This window comes from Folsomia candida, unplaced genomic scaffold, assembly GCF_002217175.1.
Source record: "Folsomia candida strain VU population unplaced genomic scaffold, ASM221717v1 Fcan01_Sc004, whole genome shotgun sequence".
Lineage (NCBI taxonomy): Eukaryota > Metazoa > Arthropoda > Collembola > Entomobryomorpha > Isotomidae > Folsomia > Folsomia candida.
This window is the reverse complement of record NW_019091196.1, coordinates 12,626,592-12,637,652: the sequence shown is the minus strand read 5'-3', so window position 1 is coordinate 12,637,652 and position 11,061 is coordinate 12,626,592. Positions and strand designations below refer to the sequence as shown.

Here is an 11,061-nt window from a genome sequence, read left to right as displayed (position 1 = left end):
AAAAAACAGTAAAAAAAGGGTTAGTCAAGAACTGTCTGGACTAAACTTTTGTGGGTGTATGATTTTTGTAATGCGATGATGAACCTAGAATAATAATGGTGATGCTGCATGTTTCTATTAGCATATTACATGTATTATTATCACCATTTTCTCTCTATACATACAACAATATTTGCTGTGCACTTACTTTGCAAAGCCAAGATCATTAATGAGTTTATTTATCAGAGTCAATAACCAACTAACGAAAATGTGCTATAAGGTTACGCCGATTGTAGAAATTCATGTATCCAAGAAATGTTTGAGACAAGTAGATTATTTTGATTTCCGAATTAATAATACAAAATTTATTTAAATCTTACAAGTATTAATTTTATGATTTATGTACAAAATTGCATTAGAGTCCAGCCATCTAACTTATCTAGCTTAACTTATATATACTTATCGGGTTACTTATATACAAAGTAAAAAAATGTCTGTTTAGGATTGAAAAAATAAAATAAAGCTTTTCAGCAAGAAATTATTCGTCATCGGAAAGATAGACATGGCAGGAATAATTCTCAGATCTTCTTTCCCATCTCATCAAGTATATGTATAAAATTACTGAACAGTTTTAGCAAAAATTTGCAATCTAGGCTACTTAAATACTCTCTAAATACTAACATTTGGTACAAAGTCATAATATAAAAGTCTCAAGTTGACTGGATATAAAGCCATAACTTTAAAGTATTTATATATTTAATTGTGTAATAAGCATTGAACTTGGACGGCATAAACTATATTTCACTTGGTTGGCATAAAAATTGTCATGTAATGAATTAACGTGTCATATTAAGATGGCATTCTGGATTATTTTTCTTACTGTCAAATGTTAACGGATGGATTATGATAAGGTAGAGATTGAACACTGTGCGGAGTGACTGGACGGGATCCCTGGATGGATTGGGTCGCCAAAGATGCCATTGTTCCCATCTACATAAAAAATTTGTTAAAGAACAGCCCATGATCATTACATAATTTTTTTCTTCTTCTTACTCTAAGATGAGCTAAATCCTCCAACTTTGTTAAATCGGATAATTCCAAGAACAACGTGTAAACAGCGGCCCACCCTCCAAAATTCATAATAGTGAAAAAGGTCCAGAACAAGCACATGATTATGTTATACGCAAAAATCATGTCGTTTAAAATGGCTGAAAAGAAAATAATATGCATTAATTCCGTGTGTAGGTATGATAAAATTCATTTTGCCCCTCAAGTCACCGGCTCACCACCAATGTGCCACCAATAGACATTACTCTCTACCAATTATTAATTAATTACCCTCGTCCACACGTAAGTAATTTATAAAATATTGCACCACATTAATTACTATAATTGGCATTGCTATAATGAGTATGTGCACATAATCTAAAATAAATAATGTATAAATATTATTATTATCTATCTAGGAAATCATGGATGATTCTTCCTCAGATGACGATTTTGTCAACTCTCGTCGTTCCTCCTGTTTAACACAGAAGCCGGCCACTCCTTCCTCTTCTTCTAAAAGGAAGGCTGCCACACCCACCAGCAGCAAGAAATCGAAGCCCAAGAAGAAGAAAGATGACGATGAAGAGGAGAAAGTACCAGAATTAAGGTAAATAGCAAACCAAGTATTTATAAATCCCAAAATATATGCTCATTACTATGCATTATGCATAGGTTTGTTAAGTTGGATTCTGACGATGATGACGACGAGGAAGAGCTGACGTCAAAAATGGAGTGGATGATGGTTGAGAGCAAAGTAGACGGGACGAGATATGCAATGGGTCCTCCCACCAACCCCAACCACAGATATGTAAATAGAAAAATTCAGACGAGGGAAGAAAAGCCTGTTCCTGTATGGTGTAAAATCACCCAGTCTTTGTCTACAAAGAGGAAAATGGCAGATAAGTCGGAAGGTGTGCAAACTATCTACTATAAAAATGCAAAATATGTTATTATTATTCCATCCAATTTATGACTTGACTTATTCTCCTTTTAGATGAGAACGAAAGTAAACTCAGAGAGTTTTACTGCGAATTGGCACGGGAAGGGAACGATGAAGATATGCCGTCACAGGAGTCCACCACGTCCGAACTCACCCCACTCACCCCGGAAGTTGTCACTGGGAAATATCCCCCACTCACTGCTAACGAGAGAACAATTGCAGAAACAAAGATAAGGGCTGCTGGGCAAGAAGGATTGCTGGTTCCGGGACTAACTAGCAGGGTTGCTTATAGCCTACCCAATCTTAACCGAGATTACGGGTTATTTGTAACGTTGCCCCTCAATACTAGGTCCAGAGCAAGATTTATTTGTGCAGCAGAACCAAGTAAGTTATTTTTGTCTATAACTTTTATACACAATAATAAAATAATTCAATTATTATGTGTTTAGATTGCGTGAGGACAAAAGCGACTCTGATGGAAGAGGTTACAAAATGCGACATTCACAAGGGTGAAAGAATTGGATTCGTGTTGTCTCAATTTACTGATGGAGCCAATATGAAAAATAATGTTATCCTCCACACCATTGCGTCCTTCACATATATTTCTGGAGACCAAGAAGGAAAGGCCAGAAATGCAGGCACTGCTACTACTTCCACGATAAATAACAACGTCTATGGTTCATGGAAAGTATATACAAAAGAACGAGAGGCTGCCAAAAAACCCACCCCAGAATTAATTGAGATTGAGACGCGTCGCCGTTATTTTGATGACGAATATGAAATGATGAAAGTCTATTCTGCTCGACAGGTAATAATAATAATAATGCTAAATGTGTGATTTACATATTATTATGACTCTAACAATACTTCAATGCTTTTAGACAACAACTCTATTTCAAATGCTACTATGGCCTGAAACAACAATCAAAATAATCTCACTCAACACAATGGTTAATTTCCCAAATGGTGCTTATCGTGAGTTGGTAGAGGAGATGGATCTCTGTAGCGTCGAGCTCAGAATCCAGGACAAGATATCGCCAGCAGCAGCAGAGTTGAAATCCGGACTGGAGATTCCTTTCCTTCTCAAACCAGAACAAGGAGAAAGTTTGTGGTCCCTGTTGGCGAGAGGAAGCAAGAAGAACGAGGAGGAGGAAAATGTAGAGAAAATGGCTGCCCTGTATTTTGTATCTTCCCCCTTCGTCATCTACGCTGGTCAAACCATTTCAGCGATTGTTCATACCATTTCTAGCGGTAGAGACCCTGTAATGGACTACAAAGGTAACAAAGGAAACCACCCGGACTACAAGATTATTCCCATTGGATTAGTTCTAGAGAAGGAGCGGTATAAATGGGAGTTTCATTTACATATGTGTGCCCTAATCGCATCTCTCTTAAAACTCAAAAACTGTATCAACCCAGCCGACTACTCTTCTTCCGATCCTCACCCCCTCTGCATCAACCGACAGACAAATTCCAGTTTTATAGATAAGCAATCGTGGGGCATAATTCATGGTTATATGATGAAGAAGTTCTTAGTGAATGTTTATTTGGGGCCGAAGGTGTTAGATCAGTAGTAATGATGATAATTTCAAGTATGTTAAGATTGAATACAAAATAATAAATGACTTAAGGGCGTGTAATAATTACATAATAATAACATAATTACCAAAAAATATGAAGGCTAATCCACGCCAGATTGCAAATACCAACATGCAAACCAACCAGGGGATCATTCTCCTTTCGTGTTCCTGGAATATAAGCACAATATTTTTCACATTATACAAATGTTGCATATTTATGTACGCAAGTATCATTTGCTATCTATTGCACTGCACCTTTCTTAAGGCTTGGACAAGTTGAATTGTCGTGATAAAGAGAGCTACTCCACCCACCATGGAAAATACAGCTATGGTTATCAAGGCATTCCTCACTGAAAATTTATTAGCAACGTAACAAAATTTTCCAAATGCGATACAGATGCGAATAACGATTTTCATACCATGCTGATTCCCAACGTATACAAAATCAAATGAGATCAAGTAATAGCCATAGTGCCTGTTGAACAGAAAGAGAACATGTAAATAGACAAGCTAGACGCCATAATATTCTTGTACGATCATTATAATTAAATTAAATACTAATTAAATGATGTGATTTTTACTTTGATCCCGGCGTTGCCTCGCTCAAACAGTAGATATCAAAGCATGAAGTCCCAATTGTGAATAAACTCTCAATCTGCATCAAATTCATACATACATTCACAAAAATTTTCTAATAATTCTTTAAACAGGATGATTTTACCAGAGAAAACAAAGCCATATAAAGTGCCAGTTTTTGCACATCATATCCCAGCACTTCCTGTGTAATTAAGGGTTTCTTGTACCAGGGAACTGGCACTGAACGGGTAGACCGCAACCCCACAGATCTCACGGAGTGAATGGAATGCGAGTAAATCGACGCAGTTCCAGCACTTGGGGGTCTCTTCATGGTAGAAGAAAATTTGGCAAGTGTCGCGTAATGACAACAACACCCTGATTTCCTTCACTTCAAGCTGTCACAAAAAAAATCGGGTGTTTTGCGGCAGAAAATGCTATAATTACTGCTCAAAGTGGTCAAATGCTTAATTAAATCATGTTTTTTAAACGGATTTAAACTGTAAACCGATTATTATACAGGGTTTCCTAAATGTAAACTTCACGGGGACAGTTTAACACACCTGTCTGTGCTTTTCCTTTTGGTAATAACGGATTACTCATTCGAAGCATAGAAACTTGCCGTAGTGTGTGTGTAATAATGAATGCTAGCAGCAATACCTCCAATACTTTTTTAGACGAGTTTAGCACAGGTGCCTATTGTGCTGGGTTTGTATCAACCTGTGTACCACTCCTGGAAGGAGGAGTGTGTAAGTAAACGGCCAGGCATAGCTGAAAGCAAAAGGGTTGATGCAATATTCTATAATGTAATATGGCTTTGTTACGAGGCTAAAAAAGAGTTACATGTTTTACGTTACGTTATATTACATACACTCGGATTTCATGACAAGTATTACGGATTATTGCGAGAGGACGTATGTATGAAAGTTATTTTAGCATTGTTTAATACGCGTGATTTTGATGGGACGCTTTCCATGACTCATTTCTGACAAGTGACACTGCATAACATGGAGAATATGAGTTGTTCGACTTGCATTTAATTATTAATAAGGACAAAACTGTCTTAAAAGGAGTACATACATATTGCAAAAATGATTTTAAAAATATCCTATACATAGTCAAAATAATAAGTCAAAAAATCTTCTTTTCCATTAATTTCAAGTATCTACAACACGCAAATGCAGCACCTTGTTCTGCGAGCTTTTTACTTTTCTCCCAAACATCAGTCATAAATTTTCTACCACCGACTTCTACAATCGCGAGGAATTTTTTATCTGAGCATTCCATGGAATATTTTGGTACACCGAAACTCTCCTTGATAGTCCATTTAAGTAATATTGATTTTGGGAGGGATTCATTTGTGCTGTAATGCTTTCGAATAAATTCACAGTCAGGTACACAAATTATAGACTTATCGAATGGCATATCTAATTTTGGTTTCTTGGGATCTTTTATATCTTCATCTGCCGGACGTTTGTGTTTCTTTTTGAATTCTTCCCATTTTAATTTTGTATCTTTGTAGAAATCTTGTAGTTCCCAAATATCACTGATGAAACAAATGATAATAAAATTAGAGTCGAATAGCAAACAAATTAAATGAATCTGAAAATTGCTCACCAAAGCTCGTTCATTGTTTGACTAGATAAGAACACTCGTCCTCTCGGCGTTTCTTGCAAATCTCTTAGAATATTTTGGATCGTGTACTTTGTATGCTGAAATGGATTGTCGGATAGGATTGATTCTTTGATGAAGGCTTTGATGATAATCTCAATGTCCAATTTTCCTTCGGGCCTGAATATCGAAGGGTTCCATTCACCGGCACGAGCTACCATAACACTTGATGCGCCTGCTTCTGCTCGAAATTTAAGGATGTCTTCGTAACACGAGATTTCTTTGGAACCACCACTAAAATGAAAATTAATTTTTAAATTAACTTTAATTTTCAATAACTATTATTTCAATATTTCTTACTTTGCAATAACTGGGATTTCCAATTTTTCCGCAATTGCCTTAATAAAATGACTCCTGTTTGCATGCTGAGGTCTCTCATTTATATTTCTTCCATGAATTGCAACGGCTGATACTCCACAAGATTGGATGAGTAACGCTAGCTCTAACGTTTCTTCAATGGTTGGCAATACTCGAATTTTGCAAGTTACAGGGATCGTGGCATATTTCACCAAAGCAGACAGAATGGCCTTTACTTTCTCCGGCTGGGTTAGCAGGGCCGCTCCCATTCCTCCTTTGAGGGAAAATTCCTTTGGGCACCCCATGTTCACATCGATCCCGGAAATGAGGTCCTGCCTGAAAAGATAACCTTTATTTAGATTTCGCCACAATATTATTAATTAGTCTTTTATATTGGCTTACATTTTGAGTAAAACTTGGACTGCTCGATCAGGGTCGCTTGTCCCAATTTGTAAAATTAGCCTTGATTTTTCCTCTTCACAAGTAGAGAACACAAGGGAGCCATCTGTTTCATCAACGTATTCCGTTGTCCCCAACATTTCTGTAAATATTAGACAAATCAGTCTAATTGATTACATTTTAATCATGTCACAGCTCACAGTACCATTTTTAACTCTCTTTGACCTCAACAACCTCCAGTCTATAATTTCTTCTGAATATACCTAAATCACCAATCAATCAACGAAATAATAGAAATTGTATAAAAGTGAAAGTGAGTCACGTATTGAATTGATATTTAAACGTATTCTTTACCAAATCTGCACCATAACGCAAAGATAACAGTCTGATGGGCAACGTTCCTATTCGAACCATAGGGGCCAAAATCAACTTATTCCTGTAGTGATCCGAATTCTTGGCACTCATTTTATTATAGATTGCTTTGATTGTAGTAGTTATTTTAATTCTTGACAAAAATATAAGACACGTGTTTTGATGATCAACCTGCTGGTGTTTGTGAGTTGAAGATTGATCCTGCACCGGTAAATGGTTGAGGAAATTGAGACACATTTTCATGTGCATTTTGAATTGAGACAATATTTCTCTGTGCAAATGTTCCTTTCCTAGTCTCATTTTTTCGCACATTTCATTCGTATACGGTGTAATAAATACAATGCTCTTCATACATAATCCAATTTCTCGTCCAATTTATTTGTAGCCTGTTAGCTAATAATTTACAAGTATGGTGCATATTTTGGACTGATTTGTGACGACAATGATAAATTCCTCGGGTCTCATCTCAATGTATGCAACACTTGAGATAATTATTTGCAATTGATTCGGATAAACAATTGGATGTGAAAGAGCCAAGAATTGATAAATTGAGATGCAAACTCGTTGCTTTACAACAGTGCATTTTTGAAGCCACGCGAAGAACATAATTAACACATACAGGCGTTGGTTAGTGTTTAATCCTACATAAATATATGAAAATGAGAGGAATTGCTGCCTGTCTCGTCGCATATTTTGGTAATTAAGTCATTTAGTTTGCTGGTCAATTTGTATGTAATTTAATTTGTGTTCGAAATATATAGGCATTCTTGGGATGCTCACGATGGCACAAAAACCCTGGGAGCCGACACCACGACCTGGTAAATAATTAATTGCGATCTTAAATAAATGTCTAGAAACTCTGCATTCTGTCGTATCTGAATACATATATAAAATATTTGCACTAATTGTGCTTATGTATATTATCGCTATCACTATCATAAGTGACTCTGTATGTATCAAGATATTACATAGGACCGTAATTGCAGCAGTTTACAACATTTAAGGCTCCCATTAATTGCTAAATAACGTCACTCATAGATTCTTGGTGGGTGGACCGACACAATCAATTTGTTCGACAGTCACAGCAAAATGCGTCCAATATTGAAATCGTGTTTGTGGGGTCCTCCAGCATTGAACAGTGGTCCTCAACAGGTATTAAAATAATGGAAGAGACGCTCGAATTCTTGATTATCAAATCACCACTGACCTCAATTTTATGCTAGGTCAAGCCCTCTGGAACTCAAAGTACGCTCCCCTCGGCTCTATAAACTACGGTATCGGCGGAGATAGAATTGAAAACTGCCTTTGGCGAGTTATGAACGGGGAATTGGAAGGATTAGACCCAAAAATGGTTGTCCTTTACTGTGGATCAAATAACATTGGAAATCCAAACAATACCGAAATTATGATGGGAATCACAGCCACAATTGATGAAATTCATCGAAGACTGCCAAATACCACCGTTCTCTACATGTCCCTCAACCCAAGGGGGGACATACAACCAGTCCCAACCATGTTGAACAGGACCTTAACAATCAATCAGGAATTGACACTGGTTCATGACGGAAAAAATAAGACTATTGTATTCGACATGTTCGACTCCCTGATCATCTCGATGGAACAAATTAATACGTTTTATTTCCAGCCTGATAATTTGCATCTTAATTTACAAGGCTACCAGTTGTGGGATAGATTGTGGAATAACACGTTTTTTGGTGGATTAAACTGAGTAAAAACAAAATATTTTTTTTGGTTAAAAAATGGAGTTAAATAAATTAAATTATTCAGTAATATTTATTTCTAATTCAATAAATAAAGGAAAAGTGAATTTTAATAACTTTCACCATTTAAAAAAGCCTTAAACATTAGGAAATATTGATTGCATAATAACACTTCATGCAAATATTAAATACATCATATTGTGACATTCACAATGATACAATGTCGCAAGGTACAATGAAAATTTGATTGATAGGAATTTGGGAATAGACGTTTGACTTTACAAGTGGTAAACACGATTGAGGTGTGTGCCTGTTATTTATATCCTTGTCAGAAATATTTTTGATTAGGCGTGTTGACACAATGAGTACTAATTAAAAAAATCTGGAGATACGGAAATTTTATCAACTTGACAATGATCTGGATTTGTTGAGTAACTCAATTATCGTCTCACAATGGGACCTACCCATTCTATAATAATCCATTATAAATTGTGATTAACTTTGTGAGTAAATGACGCACACGAGTTATGGATTGTTATTTCATTCGTAGCTAATAATGTGGGAAAATTTTTTTACAATTGCTAGTTGCTAGTATTAAATAAATATTTAGACTAATTTGCAGGATGTACTTCATTATTGAGTGTTGCATGATTTTGTTCCTGGCCCATCCGGTCAGGATCAGTCAGTATTTTTATGAAAAAAGTAGTAATAAAAACGTTAGTACGGACTATACCAGAGTCATGTAACGATTTAAGGATAAAGGTGCAAAATTAAATTAATCCATGATTTCGTAAATATTATGGTAACTCTGACTCATGCCCTGAGGAGGAAGCTTATGTACATACAATATCTGTAAAGTACAAGGTTTTAGTGTCCTTTCGGTCCTTTCGGACACAAACATTCACCCGTCTCAATTTATCGCAAAATCATTACAAGCACGGACGAAAATGTTTTGTCGCTGATAAGTTGATACCAAGATTCTGACATATTTCATAGCCCTGACCTAGTTTAACCATCTTTTGTCGAAAGTGGGGCAATGTCGAGACTTATGGATAAAAGAAGTCACCAATTTATCAAATCTTCCCCATTTGTGTATTCAAACATTCATAATAATTTGTAAATAGCATGTAATGTCAATTTGTCAAGTATGCAGGCACACATTTCTTGCCTACATTTACAGATAATCAAAATATCCAAATCCAAATCCAGTCGTGTTGAACACGGATCAATAAATCGATAAGTATGTATTATCATTTCCCATACTGCCCGTTTGGCTTTGAAGCACAAATACATTTGAGCCCGAACCAGGGCTTATGTAATTGTCATGTCCGTCTGTCTGTCTGTCCGTCTGTCTGTCTGTCTGTCTGTCTGTCTGTCTGTCTGTCTGTCTGTCTGTCCGTCTGTCTTTCGATAACTCTCGAACGAGTTGACCGATTGACTTGAAATTTTTACCATATGCATATTGGACATAGTTAGGAAACGAGTTCGAAGATGGGTGACATTGGTCCAGTGGTTGACCGGTGGGGGTCATCGGAGTGGGTGGGGTTTGATGCACCAAAATTTCAGAATGGTCGTAGAAAGCTGAAATTTGGTACAGAGGTTGCTAATGGCTCCAAATGAAATAATATGAAGTGAAATTGGAAAATTATTCAACCTGAGGTGGCCGAGGGGGTGACCCATACCGATTTTTCAAAATCATCCAATCGAGCTGAAATTTGGTATAGAGGCTGCTAATGGCCCATAATGGAAGAATATGAAGTGAAATTGGTAAAATTTTCATTTAGAGGGACCCTATGGGGTGATCCCCACCGATTTTCAGAAATTAACATAGAAAGCTGAAATTTGGACCAGAGATCCATACTGCTTTTTTACGAAATAACATGAAGTTAAATATGAACAAAAATTAACCAGGGGGGCTATAGAGACGACCTCCACTAGGAAGTAGTCAAGGGAAGGGATAGTAAATCTTTTTAGAATTTGGACCCTAGTAATACGAAGGATTGATGGAAGAATTAGTGCAAAATAGTAGCACATAATTTCATAGAAAACTACTGACAAACATGGGTTTACTAATCATTCCTGGTTCGGGCTAAGCACAGCTGTACTGATAGGTTTTTTATACTTTGTATACTCTTTTATACCAAACTTTTCCAATTTCAATCCAATCTCCTCAGAAAAATTGTCACGAAGAGTGCTTAATTCCCAATTATTATTTTACACGTCTGAACATACTGATATTACTGAAATATAAAATTCATGCGAGTGATATGAGCCCCATGGAACACAGAAAATCTTTTGTATCAATTATGAATATGTAAAGTTCAAATGCCTTCACAAAAGGAAGTTTATGATTCATCGTCATACATATCGCACCTACGAAACGACATGTTTGGTTTGGCCCTGCCCTATCATCTCTCAAGTCAATTCACACGTTTTACCGTTTTATAGGTACAACAACTTGCTTAATATCAACCAATAATGT

General features: G+C 36.4%; 4 protein-coding genes across 4 annotated transcripts; 2 read left to right on the top strand and 2 right to left on the bottom strand.

The window, feature by feature from the left end:
* Nucleotides 1–312: 312 nt before the first annotated feature.
* On the bottom strand, nucleotides 313–4,748 carry LOC110848652. The gene is made up of 7 exons (XM_022095914.2): nucleotides 4,268–4,748; nucleotides 4,128–4,201; nucleotides 3,966–4,021; nucleotides 3,802–3,896; nucleotides 3,633–3,714; nucleotides 1,033–1,187; nucleotides 313–969 (listed from the first exon to the last, which is right to left on the bottom strand). The coding sequence occupies exons 1-7, from the start codon at nucleotides 4,451–4,453 to the stop codon at nucleotides 862–864; spliced, it is 756 nt and encodes a 251-aa protein (XP_021951606.2). The 5' UTR covers nucleotides 4,454–4,748; the 3' UTR covers nucleotides 313–861.
* On the top strand, nucleotides 1,195–3,639 carry LOC110848651. Its single transcript, XM_022095913.2, has 6 exons — nucleotides 1,195–1,329; nucleotides 1,446–1,633; nucleotides 1,699–1,937; nucleotides 2,021–2,350; nucleotides 2,416–2,774; nucleotides 2,848–3,639. Exons 2-6 carry the CDS (start codon nucleotides 1,452–1,454, stop codon nucleotides 3,538–3,540), a joined length of 1,803 nt encoding a protein of 600 aa, XP_021951605.1. The 5' UTR covers nucleotides 1,195–1,329; nucleotides 1,446–1,451; the 3' UTR covers nucleotides 3,541–3,639.
* A 383-nt stretch (nucleotides 4,749–5,131) lies between the features above and the next one.
* Nucleotides 5,132–7,057, bottom strand: LOC110848619 (tRNA-dihydrouridine(20) synthase [NAD(P)+]-like). Its single transcript, XM_022095874.2, has 6 exons — nucleotides 6,841–7,057; nucleotides 6,692–6,749; nucleotides 6,490–6,628; nucleotides 6,091–6,423; nucleotides 5,737–6,024; nucleotides 5,132–5,665 (listed from the first exon to the last, which is right to left on the bottom strand). Exons 1-6 carry the CDS (start codon nucleotides 6,949–6,951, stop codon nucleotides 5,251–5,253), a joined length of 1,344 nt encoding a protein of 447 aa, XP_021951566.1. The 5' UTR covers nucleotides 6,952–7,057; the 3' UTR covers nucleotides 5,132–5,250.
* Nucleotides 7,058–7,323: 266 nt separating this feature from the next.
* Nucleotides 7,324–8,649, top strand: LOC110848947 (platelet-activating factor acetylhydrolase IB subunit beta). Its single transcript, XM_022096321.2, has 4 exons — nucleotides 7,324–7,554; nucleotides 7,620–7,676; nucleotides 7,897–8,010; nucleotides 8,082–8,649. The coding sequence occupies exons 1-4, from the start codon at nucleotides 7,512–7,514 to the stop codon at nucleotides 8,585–8,587; spliced, it is 720 nt and encodes a 239-aa protein (XP_021952013.1). The 5' UTR covers nucleotides 7,324–7,511; the 3' UTR covers nucleotides 8,588–8,649.
* Nucleotides 8,650–11,061: the final 2,412 nt, after the last annotated feature.